General features: G+C 45.3%; 1 protein-coding gene across 3 annotated transcripts in view; it reads left to right on the top strand.

Annotated features, from left to right (window-relative positions):
* The first annotated feature begins 4,838 nt into the window (after positions 1 to 4,838).
* The window catches only part of LOC8043443 (protein FAM135A), a 73,380-nt gene continuing 53,980 nt past the window's right edge, over positions 4,839 to 24,238 (top strand). Inside the window, exons 1-9 of one of the 3 annotated variants that reach the window (XM_042286614.1) lie at positions 4,850 to 5,179; positions 5,233 to 5,365; positions 5,507 to 5,613; positions 6,479 to 6,573; positions 7,742 to 7,881; positions 10,535 to 10,605; positions 18,512 to 18,685; positions 21,688 to 21,720; positions 22,877 to 22,979. In XM_042286614.1, coding sequence (XP_042142548.1) covers positions 5,537 to 5,613; positions 6,479 to 6,573; positions 7,742 to 7,881; positions 10,535 to 10,605; positions 18,512 to 18,685; positions 21,688 to 21,720; positions 22,877 to 22,979 — 693 coding nt within the window. In that variant the 5' untranslated portion in view covers positions 4,850 to 5,179; positions 5,233 to 5,365; positions 5,507 to 5,536. Of the gene's footprint in view, positions 5,180 to 5,232; positions 5,366 to 5,506; positions 5,614 to 6,478; positions 6,574 to 7,741; positions 7,882 to 10,534; positions 10,606 to 18,511; positions 18,686 to 21,687; positions 21,721 to 22,876; positions 22,980 to 24,238 lie in introns of all 3 variants that reach the window. The other 2 variants (XM_029973865.4, XM_029973875.4) reach the window with 2 other exon arrangements.

Here is a 24,238-nt window from a genome sequence, read left to right as displayed (position 1 = left end):
ACAAGCAAATTGAAGTTACGACATACAATAAATCAAATAATTATGGGAGGAGAGGTGCCTAGGGATTGGAAACTGAGTAAAATGAGACTAATATATAAAGGCCGAGGAAACAAAGACAACATTAAGTCGTATCGCCCAATAATGGTAACTTTAGTTCTATACAGATTAGTTATGCAGATAGTAAAGCGGAGTATGGAGGAATGGGTAGAAGAAAATCAAATATTGGGTGAGCTACAAAATGGATTCCGAAGAGATAGAAGACTGGAAGCTAACTTATTCGTCACCACACAATGTATAGAAATAGCAATGAAGAACCAGACTCCTTTGTGGTTGGCTTATTTGGACATCAAGGGAGCGTACGATAATGTGAGCCAGGAAAAACTCTGGAGTCAGCTGAGAGAATATAACTTAGATGCATATTTGGTTGGGTTTCTTCAGTAGGTGTATACAGACAATAAGGTAATTATAGCATGGGAGGCAGAAACTACACAACCCGCAGCGATAAAAAGAGGGCTCAAGCAGGGCTGTCCACTGTCACCTCTGCTTTCATGATATATCTCAGGGAAATGGAAAAGAAAGTAGAGCAGAGCAACTTAGGTTTTGATGTGAGTTATATGGAAGGAGGGAGAAATGTAGTACAGGTAATACCAGGACTGATGTACGCTGCTGAAATAGTACTTATGGCAGATAACCAGGATACGTTACAGGAACTAGCTGGAATATGTGGAGAGGAAGGGGACACATTGGGCATGAGTTTTAGTAGAGAAAAGTCTGGAGTAATGGTGTTTAATGACAAAAAGAGGGAACCCCTGAGGATACAGGACATCGAAATAGACCAAGTAGGAAAATAAAAATATCTGGGAGTCTGGCTCAATGAGGGAACGAAATATCTAGAGGAACACGAGGAGAATATAATTAGAAAGGGGAAAAGAAATTCATCAATTATGAAGTTCAAGGCGCTATGGAACTATAATAGATATGAAGTGGTCAGAGGTATATGGAAAGGAGTGATAGTGGCAGGGCTGTCTTTTGGCAATGCAGTGCTGTGCATGAAATCGGAGGTTCAATCAGGATTAGAAATTCGGCAAAGAAGCGTAGGCAGGCTGGCACTGGGAGCACATGGAAAAACACCAAATGAGGGAGTACAGGGGGACATGGGATGGTCGTCTTTTGAGAGCAGGGAGGCAGTTAGTAAGTTGTAACAGATCTGGCCGTTAGTAACAGATCTGGCCGGGGCCTTGGGGTTTGCTGGCGACGATGGAGGGACGGAGGAGAAGAGGATTACAGTCACAAAGAGGCGATTAGAAGATTGGTGGAAATTATCTAGGGAAAATTGAATGATGCAGAACTAACTAGCACAGCTGGGGACAGGCGGGACAGAGGAAAATTGGGACTCCCTCCCGCGTGGCTCCGGCCCACAGTCTCAACCCTGTCTCCCAGTGGGTCCGGTGCGGGGGTAACGCCGACAAGGTCTGACCAGAGGAAAATTGGCGACTCCCTCGCCGGGGGGAAGAGGCGGGGGGTGATGTTTTTAGTTTTTTTTGCCCGATCCCCCGAAAATCATCCTGGTGATATCCCACACTACCTGGTGATAGTTAAGGGGTAGAAAATCAAATCAAATGTTTGTCTTTCTTAGACTTAGGCTAGGTGGCGCAAGCTACCACCCGATACAAAGGGTATAGCCAGTAACATCCATCCATCCATCCAACACCCTTGAGCGCACGCCGCTCCAGTCAGTCATCGTTCACCACACTGATTGAGATCAGTGTGGTGAAGAAGTGGACAGCGCCTGTCCTGTCCACTTCTTCGTCTGTCCTCGTCCTAGCGCTATTTGTAATTTAATTATGTGTAACCAACTAGCCCGCCAGAATGTTTTAATTGAGATCAGTGGTTCACCATCACAACCAGGCTGCGTGTCGTCTCTTCTCGGCGGGTGCTTCGGCACCCTTCGTCCACGTCAACGTTACTAAAACACTTAGTTGGGAAACTTCCACAAAGACAGCTTTGAAAAAGTGGCCCCAATCTGTCTCCAAGCACCGAGCTAATGACAAACACAACGCCACCATTTCTCCCGCAGCGGCCACTCGAGGAACTGCACGTGACTTCTATTTTGGCTTTAACAACAGATACAGCGGTAGAGATTACAGGGAAGCCACCCCCGCCTCCCTGGCGGACGCGTCGCGTTGAACATACGCAGTTAAAATGCACCTAGGTCAAGACGCGCTACCTGAAAGGCCCGCTGAGGCAAGGTTGTATAAAAACAATATTAATTGTTCCGCAAACCCTTGCGAACTAAAGATGATAAAAACATCACGCGCCCATCATTTGGTACTAAACTCCAATAAATTCCATACAAAAAGAGTCTTTTCCGTTTGCTTTTACGCAAAAACAGGCTTTCAAGAAGCTCGAGGTGCCCACAGTACAGACAAACGAAAAATAGTGGCGCTGTTGTCGCATTTAGCTCGGTCTCGGTGGACGCCAGCGGCCCAGGTTTCGACGGCGAGTTTCCCAACTGAGTGTTTTAGTAACGTTCGTCCACGTTCTAGAAGGATAGTGACAGGCATCTGTTGGGTCTTTCGACAATAGCTAGAGAAGTACACCCTGTAGAAAAAAAGTGGACAGAACTTACAGAAACTTGTACATCGGGCTCAATTCTCACAAGAAAGCTGTTCAATTAACTTGTGCGAGCTGAGCGGGAATCTTATTACTCTTTTTTTTTTTTTTTTTTCTTCGTCAAGAAACCGTCAAGGCTCAAATAGGGACTTTCGGGACTATCGTGACCTTCCAGTGGCTCAACGCGCTCGTGCCGCATCGAGCGTGCTCGTGTTTCTTTATTTATTTATTTTTTTTTTTTTTTGCCTGTGTAGAAAATTATTAAAATACATTGAGGTACTGTTTTGTTTTCCGTTTAAGCAAGATCCAAGGGCAGGGCATAGTGAAACACTGCCCAGGCCCCGGGGAAGGTGCTTCGATGCATTCTACTGTTTCTGTTTTAAAGATACCTTCCATAGCTGCGACTGTTTTGCTCTGAATTAAGGAAATATGACCTTGAGCCTCCAATCGCGCCGCGGCTTTTTTTATTATTATTTTTTCCTTTCTTTTGAGTTTGGCCAGTCTGGCCGTGACAAGGTTGTTCGCCTCGTCCGCACTGTTGGCACCACTGATCTCTATGACAATTGCTGGATCGCGCTTCCCCGCTTGTTCGCTGCAGCGCAAGTGAAGCCACCGGGCTTCACTCGCTTGGGATACGATTTGCCGTTTTTGCTAGCCTTTGCTGCGGTTTTCCAGCGTGCTGACGACACGTTTTCTACTCGCTCGTCGTCATTCGCCGAGGAAGTTTTTTGAAGACTCTGTGTATTGTTGAGACTTGCCGTTGTGAACACGTGGAAAAGTTTACGAAAGTGCAGTGTCGCAGGAAAAAGGCACAACGCGTCGAAAGGAAGGGCTGGCGGCGTGTTCAAAGCATCCTTGGCACGCCGAAGTGCCGTGTCTCTGTGCCTTCGCGCGCTTGGATACCGACCAAGAACCGACGCCGTGTGTATGTGTTCAGCGAGTGCAATGTGCGTGAAGCTGTTCGTACCTCTGGATCAGCGTCTTTTCCTCTCGCGGTTTAGGAACGAGCTTAATCCAGCGTCCACTAGCGACGGAAGATGGGGAGAAGGTACGTCTTTTTTTCGTCCTTAGACGATTTACACAATACCGTGCACAACAGCTCCTCATCACTGATCAGTGCTGGCTTATTATCAAAATACTTAATTGCACTTGACGTTTGAGCGCGGCTCGCCTAATTGTAATTGGTCAACAGATTGCACACGACCATATCGGTATAGCGCTCTGTGGTGTTCGTCATTCTTCAACTTGTCCGTCGTTTTTTAGCGCTTTTACCTCCTATTCATGAATAACCAACTAGCCCAAGTACACACCCTTCTACAGTTCATATCGGCCGCGCTTCAAAGATTTTCATTCTCGCCGTCTTGTACTTTTGCTTTCAAAAACCCCCCTGGCTCCACAACGTTGCCCTATTCGTGCTCCCACGGAATCTATTAGAGTAGATTTGAAACACAGCCATGGTTAATATAGTACATAAGAACACGTACAGATCTCCCCCTTTTATTGATAGCAACTCACCGGAACAGCTGGACGATCCAGAACTCCGTGGCCGATATATATAAATGATCTAAAGGCATCTACGCGCGACACACGTTCAGAACTTTGGCGCGGCGTCAATTCTTGACCGGTATCCAAGCGTGCGAAGGCGCAAAGATGCATCACTGGGCGTGCCAAGGAAGCTTTGATCACGCCGCGACCCCCGGCGACACGTTTTCGACGAGTTGTACCTTTTGATACGGCTTCACGCACATTGCACTCGCTAAACACATTCACACGGCGTCGGTTCTTGGTCGGTATCCAAGCGCGCGAAGGCACAGAGACACGGCACTTCGGCGTGCCAAGGATGCTTTGAACACGCCGCCAGCCCTTCCTTTCGACGCGTTGTGCCTTTTTCCTGCGACACTGCACTTTCGTAAACTTTTCCACGTGTTCACAACGGCAAGTCTCAACAATACACAGAGTCTTCAAAAAACTTCTTCGGCGAATGACGACGAACGACTAGAAAACGTGTCGTCAGCACGCTGGAAAACCGCAGCAAAGGCTAGCAAAAACGGCAAATCGTATCCCAAGCGAGTGAGGCCCGGTGGCTTCACTTGCGGGAGCGGCAAGCGCGATCCAGCAATTGTCATTGAGATCAGTGGTTGGCACCACATTGGTCCGCACCGCGTTTGCGTGGTGATGTGGTGACTGACCTACTGAGTTGTCCCTAGTCTATCGTTATCGGGATCACACGGGTGTTTAAAAATGGCGGCTTGCTCTGGTCGCGGCTACGGCCGTCTTATCGGAAAGATTTGAAATGTGTTGTGTCTCTGGCTTCTGAGAACTGTTTGCGCGTTCGTGCCGATGCTTGTGAAAGTATTCACCGCTCCACAGTGTGCCGTGAATTTCTAGGGCTATGGCTGTTAGGGGCCGACGTTGTGCTCCGGTCTTCGAGGCCGACTACAGGCTTAGGCCTAATGATTTTTTGCATCCAATTTTCGCCGGGAATTCGACACAGAACCACTGCATCTCTGGCACTTCAAGCGCTGGAGAAACTCAGAACGATGTCGTTTCTTAAGGCCCTGTCACGGTAAGTCTCAACAAACGTACGTTCCTTCCATTCCAACTACCACAACCGTGCAGGCATCAGGAGCTCCTCCGACAAATGTCACTTGCATTGGAAACTGATACTTTGCACCGATCCGACCTTGGTTCCCCGCCTCATTGTGCACGTTGGAAGAGTGGAATTGTACTCTGCTGCAACTGAATTTTTATGGTGATCTTTCCAAACTTCTGCTTGTTCACTCTTTTTTTTCTTCCCCCCCCCCCCCCCCCCCCCCCCCCTTATCGTTACGTAAGTTGGATGCACTTGTGAAAAGTAATCGTTTTGGAACATATCTCTGCGTTTGTGTTTCAGGACCAACAGATACTGTAAAGGCTGCCGAGAATGACAGAGCTCCAAGTGACCTTGGAGTTCTCCGTTGAGCTATTCAAATTCAGCAATGTAGATCTCTTTCAACGCGGGTAAGTTTGCCGTCGACGGCATAGACATAATAGCGCTATTGTCACATTACCATATTGGGTCTGTGGTTAAAGGACCCATGAAACGAATTTTGGGCTGGAGTAAATCAATTTATATTGGGATTTTACTAATAGCATATCGGTCAGTGGGCCAAAAGAACAAAGGTAGAAAGTCAGAAGCCTGACTTTCGCTACAAAAATTTGCAAAACATAGCGGACTATTTCGTACCTCCGTCCCTTCGTAAACTCTCCGCCTTTTCACTGTGATACATCCGCGGACCCCGCAGCGCGTCACCGGGCTACTAGCCACCATAACCGGGCCCCCGCAGCGCGTCACCAGGGCCCAAGCGCACGTCACACGACTCCGGACCTCACTTAATCCCTTTACCCCTAAGCTGACGTTGCGGTGGAAGCTACGCGCTTGCCGGACCAATCAGCCGCCTCCCTTTGATCACCTGACCTCATTCTCTGCGGGTCGGTATGCGCGAGAGGGCGTGATCACGTGGAAAAGGTGTGGCTGGCCCAACGAGCACGTAGCTTCCACAGCACTGTCGGCTTCGGGGTGAACGGGGTGGGGAAAGCAACTAGTCGGAATTTTGAGCGACGGGCTAATCTTCTAGGGGGACAATGGCTGTGTCCGGGCTACACAAGCGAGATTCCGAGCAAGAGGGGACTCCCTTCTTTCCGACTTCTTGAACTGTTTGGTACAATGCGCGATTTATGAGTTGAGGAGGAAAGCTAAACAAAAAAAAGTTGAAAAAGCGTTTCATGACTCCTTTAAAGACTCCAGATCGCGATTTTCGTGTGCTTGATGTCATTTGCACGCCGGTGTCGCGAGTGCCAATCAGTAAGTGTTTTTCTTTTAAAGCTACTACCAAGTGAGGACATCGCTCAAGGTGCCGCAAAGACTGCCAGCGAAAGTCGAGGTCAACCTACCTAGGAACACTCTAATACAAGGATACGGTAAGCCTCTTGCCCTTGTCAAATGCTCGAACGAAGCCATCGAGCATTTGAATAGGGCTACACTTTGGTTGGACGTGTGCAGACGAAAGTGCAGCTTCTAACCATGTATTCAGCTTACCTTGCCGAAAGTACAGCTTATAATCAACTAGAAGTCGGGTTCGCTTACATAAAGCCTGGAGCATGATTTTTACGCGGTCAGCATCACTATGGTGATTCGAGTGTGTCTCCGGCTGATTTCTACCTGATAACGTCGTAGAAGCGTTTAGCGGCCAATCACGATCCTGGAGGTATTACAGCGGCGGTTGTAAATGCGGCAGGTGCCTATTCTGCTGCAGGCTGAGACCCCTCGACGACTGCGACACTCGCGTTCCTCATACCTTTTGCCGGGACTTCTGGCACTAACTACCAGGATCGTGACGTCTAACAACATGATGTGCCAGCCTCTGCAACATCGTTTGTTGTCACTTCAGGGCTGCGTTCGATGTACGGACAGGTTTAGACTGTAGACACACCAGTGGAAGACGTATTCCAGGCACCGTTGTAAAGATGGATGGATGGCTGATAATGGCTGTACCCTTTATAGCAGATGGTAGCTTGCGCCACCTAGTTTAGAAACCCAAAAGAACCTAAGGCACGGCTCCTTCCGTCGCCCTTCTAAGCAAATTTCAACGTGCGATTGTGACCTTTTTTTGCGACAGCAGGTATATATTATGCAGCCACAATCTGCTGATCGCAGCCATTTTTACGAATATGGCATTGCTCGTAACCACTTTTCCTGATGCAACGTCCTCCGTCTATGCATTGAAGCTTTCCAAAGTTTTTTTTTTTTTTTGTGGGCATATGCGTTTTTCTGTCTGAAATTGAGCTCTGTCGCCCAATTCTCTCAACATTAGCGGCTTTTGAAAGAAAAGAAGATGCATTTTTTACTTTTTGTTTTCCATGAAAGCTTTAACAAGAAGTCGCTGGTTTTCTTTGTTTGACAGCAGCGGTGAGTGTGGCCCTCTTTATTTTGGCACATTTGAGGAATAGGGACAAGCCGACAGCTTGCCAAGATCAAACACCACTTCTCTCGTTTTCATGGGCTCCGAGCAGAATGTTGTTGGTTGGCTGTTTTGTGTTTCCTGAGGACCTGTGACTTAAGTATCACTTTTCTCTACCTCGCTTTCAGCCCTACCCATCGTATTTCCCGCCTGCGTAGTCAACGGCACTGCCGTGAGCAAGACATTCCAAATTTTGTACAAGAACGAAGAAGTGCACCTCAACGACACTGTGACATTCAAGGTCCATGCTCTTGTTGATGGCCACAGGGTATGTTTTCTTTGTTTTTTCATAGAAAAATATTCAGTCCCTGCTCCGGCTTGTTTCAATCTGTAGGGGCATTGTACCAGCGTGTGGCCGTGTATCACTACTGCGTGATGCACGTTAAAGACCACAGGCTAGCAGTTGTACTGCACTGGTTATATTGCTCTTCTACAGCAAAGACACCAGATACTGTTTCGGGCTAACTAACTTCTTAGTGTCTAAACATACCCACAATGCAATTACTTAGTTATAGTAAAGTAATACTCTAATCAAATATATTAACATACCAAGGCACTTAATCAGAATAGCAGCACTTGCTGTTGATTTTTGCTGGATGGTGGTTAATCTTTCTGAGTATTCTTGTCTACCCAAACAGATTTCTATTAATTGCTTAAAGGACACATGCAAAGGAAACTTTTTTTTTTTTTTTAAACAGCTAATTGCTAATTAGAAAAAGAATATTATAAAACAAATTTACAACGAAGAAAAAAAAAAATTTATAGCTATATTTACGGCGCAAAACAAATTTGTAGTTGGCACCCGCGGGAGCCCCCACTGGTCACATGGTAGGCCTGTGCGCTGCCGTGCTAGCGTCGCCACCGTCGCAAAGTCGTGCTGCCGCCGTCTCACGCTGAGCGTTATGCAACGCCGCTTCAACGCGTTTCTCCATGCCGCCATCGCTGCCGCCGCACAAGTTTGTCTGCTTCGGGGCGCCGCCGCCGCCGTCATTTGACCGGCGCACAGGTCTATCGCGTCTACTTGCGCTTTTTCACGAGTTTCCTTTGGGCTCTAAAAGTTACTTATTAACCTTAGTTTTTGGTTATACTTCAAACAAATATGAATAAGCTACTTTTAGAGGCCATAGGAAGCTTCCGAACGAGCGCAAGCACCACGTGATAAATAAAGACCAGTCACGTGATAAAAAAGGGCCACTTTTCCGCGGCGCCCGGGGCCGCCAACTACAAATTTGTACAGCGCCGTAAATATAGATCTAAACATTTTTTTTCTTCATTGTTAAATTGTTTTACGATTACCTTTTTTCATCTAAGCTGTTTAAAAAAAAAATGTTTTTGTCCTTTGCATGTGTCCTTTAAGGGGTCAGGACATGCCAAAAATAAAATATGAGATAACTATACTCCTAGGACCCATTGTATATTCCTATAGTCCTTCTAAATTTGTTTGGAAAATGGCGCCATAGTTTCGTGGATAAATCGATTTATATGCGGGGCCCTCGGAACCGCACCATTCGAAAAGACCGCCGTAGCTGGGGGGCTGGTGACGTCCAACAGCCAAGCGCGCTGCATCGCCTTGCATGCACTCAGAGTCTTGGCTCTCTTGGCGTCTCGAGCTTCAGCCTCCTTGTTTACTTTCTCCGCGTTTTGAGCACACGGTCTGTGACGATTACGGCATCGCTCGCTTAGTCAAAGTCTTTGACACTGGTTGCAGCTGCAATGAGAATGATTGCTTTCAAGAGATGTTTAAAGCTGTTATTTCTGACTGCGACCCGCTGGCGACCAGCTCCAGCAACGGCCAGTCATGGACAAACTCCCTGTGGTAGCCGTTGTCCGGGTCAATCCCGCAGGTGCATGCAGGGTGGAAGGTCAGAGGGCCGGGGGCGAGAGTGAGAATAGCGTTGGGGTTGCCGAGTTGCGTGAGCGGTTTTGGTTGTTCTGCGGCAAGGCGAGCTTGGGTGATCATGGAGGCGCCTAGAATGAGAGAGTGTTCGTGATCACGGGGTTTATGGGCACCATGGTGTGACTAACTTGGACAGTGTTTCTTGTCACCAGATGAAAATGATCAAAATTCGTAAATTCATTATTGAAATTACTAAAACTCTAAAAATCCAAAAACTTGGTGTTAAGTAGCCTATGAGTTTTATTTCAAGAATAATTATCCATTTAATTTTCGTGTCCTAGCCCCTTTAAGTGAAAGTACTGTGCTCTCCTAAAGATGTTCTTTTTCTTGCTGGTTTTTGTCAGCTTATTGTGTCTACCAGCTCAATATGAAAAACCTTTCTGAGAGATTGTGGCATTTAAAGAGACACCGACAGGGTATTTATGCTTGCCAAGGTTTTTATTTGTACATGACATTTGAGAGCCCAACTAACCAGAAAACAATTCGCGGCTTCAAATTTATTTTCTTTCCCCTCGAAAACTGCCGACTGAGAACTGGCCAGTTTGAGTCGTGCTCACTCTCTTCTCCGTGGTCATGTGCCGTTTTCTGTGACTTAGACGTAACCACCAAATATGATCAAAAGTTGCACAGCCACGTGATTTCTGCCAACTCTTTCCTCCTCTATGTTTCTTCTTCCTCCGCAGTTCAGTTTCGGTTTTCTAGCAGCTGCATTTTTTTTTTTACTTTAATAAAAATATATGTGACTCTGTAGCAAAATATTGATTGTGTAATATTCATGTGGCAAAAAATAAAAAAAAATTTGGGGGGCTGTCAGTGTCCCTTTTAAGCATAACTACTGTATGCCTTTGCTTGTCTGATATTTGCCAATGACTGTCTGTGACTCAAAGTGTTTAAATTTGGCAAGAACTTCACAATATGTGTATATTATGCACACGTGCATAACACTGGTCAATCCGAGATTCTCTGGAAATCGTATTAGCTTTTCTTTCATCTTCTCGTAATCTTTTTTTTTTTTTTGTTTCAGATACGAGAAACACTCTCCAAAACAGATTTTCTTCTTTCTGTAGAGCTATGGTTTACAGACCAAAATTTTGGGTAAGTTGACTGCCTCTACATAGTATTTATGACATCGAAATTAGTCTAATTCCTTCCACCACTACAACTCTGTTATTTTTTTTTTAAACAGTAATCTTATTTAAATGCAGTGATGTTTTTGGTGTTCACCATGTGTCATCATTCTAATGATGAAAATTTTATACCAGTGACTCATTTATAGTAGATAAACAGGCAGCATGCCACTCAAACATTTGATAGAAGTTCCCCTACTTTACAGCCAACTAGTTCCTAGCTATTGAACCCAATAAAAAAAAATGCGTAACAACATTAAGGCCCCCTTGGGGAAAGAGTACCCCAAATTTTGTGAATCCATTCATGAGAGTATGACGCTTGTGACCGTGCTTTTGTACTTATTAAAGAAGATGAAGTTGAGAAGATTGCACTTTTAATTCAACGTGAAAAAGCTATTGGCCTCGAGTTCGACTTAGAGGTGGTGTTACTGTTGCACTATCATCACCATCAAAGCGGGGATAGGAGCATGGCTGTCTCATAGGTGCTCCACGTTCGTGCGTGAGACAGTGTAGATCCTTGCATTTATTTTGTCGCATAGCATCGGTGAAAAAACAATTTTAGTGGAAAATGGTGCTGTACTGTTCGGTGATTTACTGAAGATTGAATCGTGTTACCAGCGTACAGCCTAGGCAGACGTTGGGAAGCATTGATTACCAAGACGGATGCCTGTCTCCGGGTGAAGTGCACTGTATATGTTAAATACTTTTGTTTTAAAATAGATAAATCGGTTCTCCAGCTTAGGAATTCAACAAAACATTGAATTCCAACTTGAATAACATAATGCTGGTATTGTGGGCTCTGAAATTGCAGGTTTTATGCATTTCTTTTTTAACTTTTAGCTTTTGCAGTAATATAAATATTTTGCATTAAGAAAAGTTAGTGCTGTATTGAAAATTACCGTGCTATTAATGAGTTCTGCTGCAGCCAATGTTTCCCTTCACTCTACCATGGTGTGGGTAAGTTTTTCGGAGTCGGAACAATTCTACTGGGTTGCGATGAGGAGAGAGTACCTCATATAGTTATGCTCCGGAAAATGCTCATTTGCAGGACAACTGAAACAAGTGAAACAAACTATTCTAATATATCTGCCGTGAGTGGAACAAACGAGTGAAACCGAGCAACGCAGGAGCGTGCGTGTTATTTGATGCTTTTCTTGGTAGTGTACGGTCACCCGCTTTAATTTTCTCGGTGAGGGCCGTGGATGTCAAGAGCCATAAATTTATAGCTAAATAATCTTCTATTCAAGCATAGTATTATCTGCAACTCCAGCAAACGACCCACACCACGACACAGACAGCATCAGCCACGGCGACGCTCTTGCTGATAGGGCTAGCAACTTTCATGAGACTTTTCGATCACCCTCTGTCCTCATCTAACGCATGTTGGGAACAATCTGTTCATCGATTAACCTTCAGGTTATTCGAGTGATGCTTTAACTGAGATATTTCATTTTGTTGTTTAATTGGAATCTTGTACTGGAGAAATTTAGGAAAAAGTAACAAATATCTGCTTTAATATTTTTGACATATTTCTTTCTTTTAGGACACAGGCTTGCACAGTAAACCACTTCAGCATGCTTGTGATTGTCATCGAGGGTGATTATATTGTTTAGATAATAACTTAAAAATTACTTCACTTTAAAAGGCTTTCCATGTTCATATTTCTTTGGGCATCTTAACGTGAAGTTTAATATGAAAATGCAATAGGCCATTTATGACGTAGTAAAAATAGTTAAACAAATGTATAGTTTAATGTCTTTCATGTAATATGACTGCAGAATAATCAGTTAACAGATTTGTTGATTGATTAGTCCAGTGGTTCTCAAATGGGGGTCTGTGAAGGCATTCTAGGGGTCCGCAAAACCCTATGTGATCAGTCAAGCCCAACAGTAAAAGGTGGCTTAATGCAAAAGCAGTAACTCTCTCTTGGAGCGAGCCGACGTCGTCAGCTTTGAAACCACGCCAAACAGCTCTTCTACACTTCTTCAATCCCATTGGCTAGTGCGCGCCCACAGCCAACGGCACCTTTTGCTCCGCTGCAATCCCATTGGCTAGTGCGCGCCAACCAAGCTCCAATCGCTGGACACGCAACGCCATGGGGTGGCTGTTCGTTAAAACTGACGCTGCATGTCAGTTTCAACGACCGGTCACCTTATAGTGCTGCATTTCTGTCAGAGCTAGAGTTCCTGCATAGGCTCCCTACGGGAGCGAGAGTTTCGCGTTCGTCCCCGTAGTGCCGTCTTTCCTGCATGGCATGTTGATCCTGCCCCTCACGTGATTGAATTCAGCGAATAGCGGCGCTGCGCTACGAACGTACGCCGGGGCACGTTCATTTACAGTGCGCTCCACTTATAACGATACCAGATATAACGATGTACTGCTTATAGCGATCACTTTCAGGGCGCCGAAAATACACAAGGACAAGATACAGGAAAGGAGACGTGAACCAACTAGCCCAGATTGCCATTCTAATGCAGTACAATTATAGCGATCAGTTTCTAGAGTTTCAAGACCAGAAACGCCCAGCTTCTAGTCCAGATACAACAATACTCGGTTATAACAATTGAATTTTGGGGCTTTCTCATTATCGTTATAAGTGGATTGCACTGTACTTTCCCGCACGGCACTTGATCCGGCTCCTCACATGATCGGATCTCGGCGAATAGCGGCGCGGCGGCACGTGGAAAACAGACGCGCAACTCTGGCTCCCATAGGGAGCCTATACAGGAACTCTAGTCCGCGCCAGTCAGCGCACCAACACACAAAGGACAACACGCGTACATGCTTTCGCATTTACAACTCATAAGAAGTGCTTAGGTGTACCTCAGTCTTTTTAAGGTCAAGAAGGAATTGTTTTCATTTTTAGGCGAGTTTTCTTTTGTGTCTGTCAATAAGAGAAGTCTACTTCACACTAGCCCTTAGTCAAATTCATTTATTGTATCATTATTTTATTCAACCTATACCTTCCCCCTGTCCTCACCACAAACGGGGTCCTCCTTTATCTCCGGTGATCCGCAAGCGGTTTGTGAAACATCGATGCATGAGAACCACTGGATAAGTCTATTAAAGGGTGGCGATCAGTCGGGTTAATTTGTTAATGAACCCGCTGCTACAACAAAGAGCATTGCCTAAAAGCTATGGATTGTGCAAGATAACAAAAATATGTAGGACCAAAGGTTCTACAAACTAGAGCACTAAGATTATGAAAGCATCCGACTTAATATCTATCGCTTTGCTGAATTCCCACGCGTGTGAAACGATACACCACAACCTTTAGTAAGAAGAAACAACAAAAACACCAAACATTTAATAAAGAGGGTACAGCTCAGCCGGGAACGGGCTTGCGTTGTCCAGGTACATGCTTCTGATTGTGCGTCCATAGCGGACGACTCACGGTGGTATCCCCGCTTTCGCATGTTTCCTATTTCGGCCGCACTGTGGCGACACGGTTCAATCTCGAGACGAATAGGAATCTGCTCTTTGCGGACCAAAACAATGTACAGTGTATCCCCGAAAAAAATGCAGAGTTTCTCTCACTGCAGAAATAAATACACTCAGTCTCTGCCCAAATACAGCGCTAGCATTCCAGACCACATGCCGAAGTTTCGGAACTACTTGTTGTCTTATTCAAAAGTTATTGAGGATATTTTGTTTAAGCTTCAATGGGGAAAGGGGGCCAGTTTCTGGTAGGTGATGCCATTGATCTCTATGTATTCATGGGCTTTTATGGCTGCCGTTTCCTTTTGAAAAGTTTCAAAGATTGCTTATAACTTTTCAGGCAGATAATGGTAAGCGCTGAAACTTGGCATCTGCTCCGGACTGCTGGCACTCCATTTGGGCAGAGACCTTGTGTTCGACGATGCATAGTTTATTTTAGCAACAAAGAAAACGCTTAATGTTTTTTTTTGGGGGGTGGGGGGGGGGGGGTGGGGGGGTTCGCCCTGTAGTCATGTGTGCTGTCCCACTTGGGCTTAACACTTCCTTTAGTTTCCAGAAATGTTATTTTTTTGCTTCCTTTTATAATTTTCCCGTCCTAGCGCCTGCATCCGCATCTCTACTTAACTATCTTTTGGACAGCAAAATGTTTCATGTTGGGGTTAGAATCTTCCGTAACTTCAGTTTGATTTCCATTTATAATCATGGACTTCCTGCATGCAGGTACTCCTTTTGTTTGAATTTTACCTCTTAACATTTTATCTTCTTTTTTTGGTCTCCTAATAAAGACTTTGATTTTAGTTTGGCCTCTTTTGTGTTTATTGTCATTTTCTCCTTTAGTTCGTAAATGCGGGCATTGGCTTGCCCTTTAGATGATCCATTAACCCTTTAGCCATTTGGATGAACCTAGCTCATCAACATGAAGCCGTCGCCAAACCGCTCAGGATGAGTGTAGCTCGTCCGCTTTCTCCGGTTCATGCACTCAACCGTTTTGGACAGACCAGGCTCGCTCGTGGCTTAGTTTGCTGCTGTGCCAACAAATGGCTGCGCTGAATTTTTAAAATTATTTCTCACATTCTGTTCGTGGCTAGAAATTTAACTTTGAAAGTGACAAATGTAATTTTGAAGACAACAATTAAGGGGGGACACTACCCAGAAAAAACAGTTTCTGCAAAAAAAAGGTGATTTTGACGAATGTCATATTTACATCCACCAACATCCAGAGAGTATTCCCAGAAAGTTTCATTAGTTTACACTGCCTAATTAATTTTTCATATATTTTTTTTGGTCCACCAATGGCAAAGAAAAGGTAGAGGTTGGAGCACTTCGAATGCATTTTTCTCCATTCCAGTTTTTGGCAGAAATTTAACTTTAGGAAAACTATCGTTTTGTTTTTACATAACTTCGATTCACTTTTAGAAGTCTTTCTGGGGTGAAATTTGAAGGGGAAGATAACTATGAGCTTGTATTTTTTATTTTTGTCATTTTTCATGCTCAAGAACTAAACTTTTGGACAAAGGATGGAAATCTAAATAACAGTGTTTGTGTTTCTCTGGCCTTTCTGTTATGAAAGATGGTATAATATAGAAATATAGCTCCATAGTTATCTGCTCTGAACTGTCCTAAAGCAATATAACACATGAAAATGACAAATTTAAAAGTAATTTCAAAACGATAGTTTTCTTACGCGGAAATGCCCACTTTCATCTTTGAACATTTGCAATTTTTTTTTTGTACATCGCCCAGGTTAATAAAATTTGGCAGAAATGTACTCAACATTAACAGAAACAAGCCCTGTAAATCTAATTTAAATCAAACAAGTGGTTCAAACATCCACTCTTTTGGGTAGTGTCCCCCCTTAAGCAGTTCAGGATCATAAGTTCCCAAAAAATTAGACTGTCAAGGGTTTAATAAAGGAATTTCTCTAGCTATGGGGTAGCATTTTGTCTCATAGTTTTCCAAGAACTTAATTCCTGCACGGTGCATACAGTTTATGGAAAGGCAATATTATAATGCTTGATTCTTCATAGGACATGAAATCTATGTATTTGTGGTGCAGTTTTAACCTCCGTTGAACTAGTTTCTATAGTGCTTTTGTCTATAAAGGTGAGCAAAAGCCATCCCGCAATAGCCGAATTTGCATGACCATCAAAGGCACAATACAGAGAGAAGAATTGTAAATATTTGTACGGCTGCATAATGGAGAAGCCACTTGCAGTAGCTGCTTAGGGGGACCATGAAATATTTCTTCACTTTCGTTCACAAGGTAGTTCTCAACACCAACGCTTCACACTAATGCATAGGACAGGAATTGGAGCTTGTTTTCATGTATTGGTTTTTGCTAGGGAGTGTTCACGTACAAGGCCCGCATACTTTTCTCTACCCGTCTCTCCATATTTCCCCCTTAACTCTTTCTGCACCATGCCCATTGGCCGTCGATCAACCGTAATCGACGGATCTCGCTCACTGTCCAAAATTCAAATTTGTAGCGCAGGAACACATCGCATCCTCTTGTGGATAGCCGAAGAGCTACTGCTTCAATTCGATTTTGTTTTTGTGCTTTCTCCCAAGCTGGCAAACTATCGAAAATAAATCTCTGCACGACGGTGGCACTTGTCGAGCGAGCCGTCCTGCAGACATGGGGGACCGCTACAATAATGGCTTCAATCGCGTGATTTATCTGCTTTTGCTGCTTTGTTGCTGGATGATAGCAGCAGCAGTGAGGGCTGTGGATGATGTTGTGTCATTTGATTTGAGCTCCTACAGCGACGTTTCATCTCTGGAAAGCGTCATTCTGACTTTCTAGGCATTCCTGAGCCGGAGTACGCATTATTTTGTGTGCCGAAAACCATAAAAAAAAACCAGCAGAGGAGAAGTTGGAGCGGTGTTCTGACAAGTCAAGGTTTTGTGCAGAAAGAAAGTATTCTGAAGAACATGTACCTCTACATCTCAAAAATTAGCCCACTCCCCTTTTACATGCAATTCGCTCCTCGTTTTAAGTGGGTGAGGATATTGCATGCACCTTACTTTCCTGTCTATAAGTTGCACGGTGGTACAGTCGCACTTACATATTTGTATGGTTGGTGCGGCAAAACTGCATTGAAGGGCCTGAATACCTGTATTCCAATCTCGATATATGCAGAAGGGGGAGCAAATTTCAACATTCTCGCCAATTAATGCAACGAGAAGTATGACACCCATGGAAAATTTGTAGGGTTGTGCGAATAGTGGATTTTGAGTTTGAATTGAATTCGAAGCGAATAGTGATTTTGGTTGAATATTTTCAAATCGAATATTGAATACTTGCCTTTAAAAAAACTTGGAAGTTTTAAGAGGGAAGTTTTTAGAAATACTTCCAAACTCGACTTCTCACGCCTGCCGTTAGTCCATCTTGCCAACCGACTTAGCTGCCGTCATTTTGACAATGTCAATGTCATCCACTTGCCTTGTCGCTGTAGTAATATAATATTCCTTCAAAATATTATAGTTTAAATGTTTTGAAACCGTGTTTATGAGTTTTATCGGAAATAAAAGTTTCTGAGCAATTATGCATGTTATGAGAAATTTCTAAAGGTATTTATTTTTATCCTAAACTTGTTTTTCTAAATTTATGTCTGGACGTGGTCACGGTGGTAAGAAAAGAGTGCTGACAACCAGGCCGGCAAGATTGGCAAAGATGGTGCCGGCGTCTCTGGAGTTCGTTGCTCGTTTTTTTTTGTTCGTTATTAAAAAAAGTTGATGAAATGATTGCGATGAATATATTTCAAAGTTCCCACCATAATATTTATACCATTTTGCTAAACGTGTGACTATATTCTTGATTTTAGATATTGTTTCTTTCTGGTCTTTAGACAGTAAACAAACTTGCGACCGTGAGTTTGCGAACACTTCGAAAAGCACGAATATTACAACTGCTCTCGAAGCGAATATCGAATAGAGTACTATTCGAAACTACTATGTATTCGAAAATTCAAATATTTGCACAACACTAAATATTTGTGCATTCAAGGTTACTACTTAAAAAAAAAGAAGATGCGTACGAGTCACATTGTTGCTTGAAATGTGCCGCAAAAAAGTGTGGAAAAAAAATGTGACTTATACATAGGAAAACATGGTACACATGCCACATCCTCGAATGTGCGCTCCCGAAAGTGGTAAGCCGTGGTCACGCTGCTTATGCGTCGTACAAAAGATGGTCTGCAGACGCTGTATTAGGCATGTTTCTTTTATGACGGTCCTTGGTCGTACAAAACTGTCTTTAGACACGTTTAAAGCATACACATGTGAAGCATACATGCTTTGAACGTGCGTGAGGCGTGTCCACGGGCAATTCTGTCGTTTGTCTGCGGCCAACACTGCCTCTTTTGTACGACGAATGAGCAGCGCGGCTGTGTCCGTCCCGACTGAGTCCCGCTTGTGGTTTCGCCCTGGACTTCCAGTCCGGAACACCACAAGACGATCCAGTGCGTCAGCACAAGGGCCCTGACCCTGCACCTGGACCCCAGCCGTGGCCTCCACCACCATATCCCCGTGCTCTTCGATTACTTCCACCTCTCTGCCGTGTCGGTGACAATCCACGCCTCGCTACTTGCCCTGTGCCAGCCCTACCTCAGGTACGCCAGCAATCTTTTCCGTGGCTTTTTGGAAAGGATTATGTGGGACTAGGTTTGCTTAAGGTAACTACCGTAATATCCCTAGAGATGGCCTAGCCCCAAAAGATAGCTGCCCCCTATTTTCGGCATGATTTGCTATTTTTTTCAGAAACACGGAAAGATAGCTCACTTCTAGTAATCGCAGGGCCCTGGCCTACGGTGACCTTGGCAAAAACGTTGCCACAGGGAGATAAACGAACGTTGCCGACAGAGAAGGACGGTAGTCTTCGGTTCGTCAACCCTGTCTGCGATCGAGAGTTTCGAAGGTCACATATATCTAAAACTAGCATTTTTTCAACTTTTTTTTTTTTATGGCACATTTAAAGTTAGTTTACCCCTTACTTTAATCCTATTTGCTAATCGATTTTAGGTGGGACATCTCTCGAGACGTTATGGTAAATAAGTTACGTCCCGGAGTGATGACGTTTCTGCCGCGTCGGCGCTCAAAATTGTTGGAGATGTCGTTGCATCTTCCGGAAATGTTAGAACAGTCCATGACAATGCATAACGACGTCATCTAAAGCCCCAGGAAATCGCGTTTTTCGGAGCGTAACGGTCACCGATTGCACGCACTCCGCACCAGCGCCGAGATGTTGGCACCGCCGGCAAGTTGAAGAATGGGTTACCGATACTAGGGAGCGCGGAATGCGTCTCCTGCCCGTGTGTTTACTGCGCCCAAAAATGTGGTCCCTCCATTTCCGCCCGACGACGACGTAGAGGCATTGTGCCCTCACCGGTCGCGACCTTGGCGGCGTCGCAGCGGCGGTCCTGGATGTGGCAGACGCCCGTTCTGCCTCAAGCAAATCGCTTTCTGGCTTGACGGTCCGCGGAAGTTTTGGCAGCCGGGAGTTGGGACGCCGCGACGACGGTGACGCTCAAGTTTGCTCGTGCTTTTTGCCAGATCATCTGCGGCCGAAGGAATAGATCGCTACATCCAACGGCGCTACGCTCCGGCTTTTTTGACGTCGTTTGTTGCCACTTTGAGACCGCTTTCGACTTGTGGGCGGAACGAGACGCCAATCACATCGGGCGGAGGCGCGTCCCGGTCACCATAATGCGATCAGCCGCGTTGCAACCGCCCGTAGCCGCCTACGACCGGAGAACAAAGGGCGCGTGCCGGTGCAGTTTATCCGGTGGCCCCGGATTGTTTCCATCCCGTGTGCGGCTACTGTAATGTCGCGAGAGATGGTCTGTTTAAACTTGAGAGAAAAATCGGGTGAAAATAGGGAGCGGGCTAACTTTCAATGTGCAGTACAGAAAAGTTTTTAAGAAATGCTATTTTTGGTAATGTGTATCTGTCAAACATGTTATCGCGTCGAGGGGCAATAAAGCAAAGATGACCGTACTTCAGAGTCAACAGTGCTCGCTTATATCCCGCTGTAAGTAACTAGACGCATTTACGCCGAGGTCATAGTTGATCCGAAGACTATGATTACTAGGAGTGGGCTATCTTTCGGTGTTTAAAAGAAAATAGCAAATCGAGCCAAAAATAGGGGGCGGGTTAGCTTTCGGGGTTTGTTGTTGTTGTTGGATACGTTTTATTCATATTTAGAAGGAGTACGACGCGACCGGTGTCATGCCTTGTCGTGAAGGGGAAGGGTGTAAGGATGCAGAAATGGAAGAGGGGTTGCGAGGGAAGGAGGGGGAGAGGGCTTACAGAAGGCCGGCCAGACCGGCCGTCCTCACGTAAGCCAAGAGTGAGTTGAAGACCCACCTCTTGACGTCTGTGGGACCTGTCGGTGCTGTCCAGGCATCGAACGTCAATTGTGGTGGTGGACCGAGCTGCGCGAGTGCTATGTCCCTCTCCTTTCGCCTTGCCGGGCGTTCCCAGAGCAGGTGGCGCAGGGTGGCGAGATGCGCTGAGGACTGGGTGTTAATGGAAGTATTGGGGATTAGCCCGGCGGTTTGATTGGCTTGAGGTGGCGATGTAGGGGTCGAACTACACCGGTCGAATATTGCATGTTCTGGCGAACGTAGCCCGAAGTGGGCCAGGCGATACGGTGTTCATGCACAGCCGGTTGTGATTCGGCGTAGCCGGACCTCTTCGGGGTTTGGGGCATCTCTCGGGATTTTACGGCACACTCGGCGTCGACCATTTTTTGTTGCGTTGTCAGTGCCACTGTAGCTTCTGGAGCACATCAGCCCTGCACTGCTGCGAAAGCGCCTGACCTGAGCCTCATTTGCGTTCGCCGTTGTGCAAAGGAGATGCGTCGGAGCACTGCGGAGGCCACGTAATGGCGTCGACAACGTAGCGCGAGATAACCGACGCCGAGTGCAGAACGAAGGTTTCGTGGGTATTTGTGAGACCAAATCTAAGCACTACCTATCGGAAATGGTATTTTGTTAACGGTAAGAATTATTTCAAGCATACTGCGGATGAAATACATGCGGGTCAGAAGTGTTTCATAGCTACCCCATACGATGGCGTCGGTGTGCTTTCTTGCCATAAGCACTCGCCATGGTGTCAGTCAAGCCATGGCGTCACTCACACTCAAACGAAAATGTAAGAACCAGCCTTTAGAGGAGGTTTTATCACGAGCCCTTCAGTTTTGTTATGGCGTCTGTGAGGATGATAACAGTATGGATGCAGCTGAGACATCATCGAAGGCAGCACGCTCCTGCTACATGCAGGACTTTAAAGAGATCTGTGTGTTTCGTACCTTGATGAGTACTGTAGCTTGCATTGGCTCAAAAACTTAATTTATAGCAGCATTTTAGACTAGAAAGGTGGAACTCGTCTGCAGTTTTGCTTTGTTGTAGTTCCGAGTCGTTGCTCGTGTAGATGTTTTGGGCGGCGCAGTTCGTCGTCTCCTTCTTTCACGATTGTAAGCCGAGTTGCATGCCCTTTGTGTGTACGGGGCCCGACATGTTCTTTTCTTTGCATGTATACTTCTTGGGAGTCTGAGGTACACTCTTGCTAATGACTTTCCTCTCTGTAACCTTCTCTCTTCGAAACACATAAGGAAGGGGCCCGTCTTGGCATCATCCCAACCGGGGTAAGCCCACGCCCGCGTCTCGCACTGCACGTTTTGCACATCCTTTTTGAGGGAGGCGCGCATTACATGACACCCTGCAATGTGGTCTCTCGAGGTGTAGAACTAACGGTCTTGGCAGGGTTCCAGGTGTGACACTTTCTGCGACTTAGAGTTCAAATCATATTTCACTGGGAATAGAGAAATACATGCTGGAAAAATTTAGGTGTGACATGGCAAGGTTTGTGCGAGCCAAGTTAGGGACAAACAATTCAGAAATCATGACAGTGACCAAGAAAGACATTCACGTATGCATAAACAGAAGCAAAAAATCTGCCTGGTGGTAAATTTTAGCGTGTGTTTTTTTAACCTAATTTACCAGCTTTATATGTAGATCATCAGATGCTGTCAATGTTTTGTCCACTCGTTCAAGCTAGCTGCTTAAATTGCTGTGAGAGCTTTGAATTCTAGGTTCTATGTGCCGTCAATTTCACAAATATCTCCAGCACTAGGCCTCGTGTGCACACGAGTTAAGTGTTATTTTGACCTTACAGTCGTGAACAAGAGACACAAGAACAGATGGGTGCAGTTTATGTTTGGCACTTTCAGAGCAATTACGTATAATTACAAATGCTTGAGGATGCATGTGAAGGATCCTTCAGACGGCATTCAACCTGTCGCCAGCAAGTAGCATGCAAATGTGCAGGCATATCTTTTTGATTTGTTCATATGAGTGCATTTGCTATAAGGGGGTAGTTTCAACTTGAGAAGAGCTTTCTCTTTTTGCATGTTGCCACTTCGTAGCTGTGACTGTAGGGGTCACTATGTGGATGCATGCGGAATGGCCTGCATTTTCAATGTGGCCATTCTATTTATACCAGCGCCCCTAGTGGGCCACTATCTCGATTACCACTTCTGTTAAGTAATTTTTTTAATCTTTCTTCAGTGTGCATCGTTCAGTAGGCTGCTGTGTGTTACTATATGTAATACCGCGGTGCTCTAATAAAGGCAGTTCTTCCTTCATTTTGGTTGCGGATTTTTACTGTGCACGTCATTGTTTGACTACATTTTACACTACATCACACGAGATTGATTGATTAACTGATCGATAATTAGGGGTTCCATTGTGCGACCGCACATGAGATGCTATTTTGCCTGACGAGTGCAAACATTGTTGCAGTTTTGCAAGGACTGGCAAGGCGCAGTGGTTCACAAGCAGTCCCAGGCTGTCCTCACGAAAGACCATGTCAGCTAGTCTTGAAAGCGTGTTCTTCGGACCCCAGGTGGGACTTTTACCTCACCTTTCCACGCACAAATTGAATGCTAAATTGTTTCACATCGATAAAGGAGCAGGGGCAGCAATGTGCCCCTACAATAAGCACTGTGGCAAGCTGCAGCACTCCTTTTACGACGACAACGGTTACTGCCGTGGTTTTGCGGCGGGTCCCCAGGTCTGTTATTTTTTTAGGGTCGTTGTTACTGAGATAGTATTTCTTCGCCATACCATACCTGCCAGCTCTTCCGAATTTTTCGTAAAATGTATGAATTGGGACTAATTTTACGAATCTTGCTTCAGATCTTACGAAAAATATATATATATTTTATTTTTTATTATTTTTTTGTTGTTGTTTTTGTAACTCCGTTGTTGGCGGTATCTTGCACCGCCTCAAGAGGGCGATAGGTACCGTCCACAGTAGCGTTGTGGTTTTTACTCTCCGTCTATCCGGTGGCCACAGATCGAAAACCAATCCAAAGCTCAAAACTTTTTTCGTGTGTTCGGCGGTGCACAGGTGCACGTTGGTTCGGCGTGTTCAGACGTTGTTGGGCCTTGTTGCTTCGGCCAGTTCGAGGCGAGAAGTATGGCGTCTGTGTTTGTTGCACGTAGAACTGTAGCATTCTCCTGGTCACTCTGGCTTCGCGGCGCAATGCCAAACTCGAAACCTCAAAAGAGGTACTTTCAGGTGTTCCAAAGTCCTACTTGTCGAAATTTCCGTGCTTTGTGCCGCCCAAAAAGCGAGAGAAGTTTGGATTGTGTAGCACGTGCACGTGTGATGTAAGCGTTTTGCACGCTGCCCAGGCTGACATTAAGCTGCACATTGCTTCGCGTCACCCCCCCCCCCCCCCCCCCACCCCTTGCCGCAGCCACGCGACTTTTACGAATTTGAAAGTCCACAGGTTGGCAGGTATGGCCATACTTAGCAGAACAATTTCTCCACAAAATTTCGCGAAAAAGTTTCTCAACTACCAAATTTAGAGTGAGAATTTCTCCGTAATTGTCACGTGGTTAGTGTGCAGTGTAATTGCGTTTAGTCTGTGTGCGGTGCCCCGGCTGTTGCTGGAGTTCGCTTTCTGGGCATGGCAAGGAACCAGGAATGTTTTTCTGTATTTTGATAGAAGTATCAAAGAAATAGAAGTTTCAAACCGATACCCATTCACGGTGAAGATGAACAATCTCGGGGAAAGTGTTTATCGGGAAACGGCAGTTAACATTTAGATGGAAGTGAAACATCCAATATGTGGACATGTGCTACGAAATCACACG

This window comes from Ixodes scapularis, unplaced genomic scaffold (assembly GCF_016920785.2).
Source record: "Ixodes scapularis isolate PalLabHiFi unplaced genomic scaffold, ASM1692078v2 PGA_scaffold8__174_contigs__length_109621045, whole genome shotgun sequence".
NCBI lineage: Eukaryota > Metazoa > Arthropoda > Arachnida > Ixodida > Ixodidae > Ixodes > Ixodes scapularis.
This window is presented reverse-complemented; position numbering and strand designations above follow the sequence as displayed.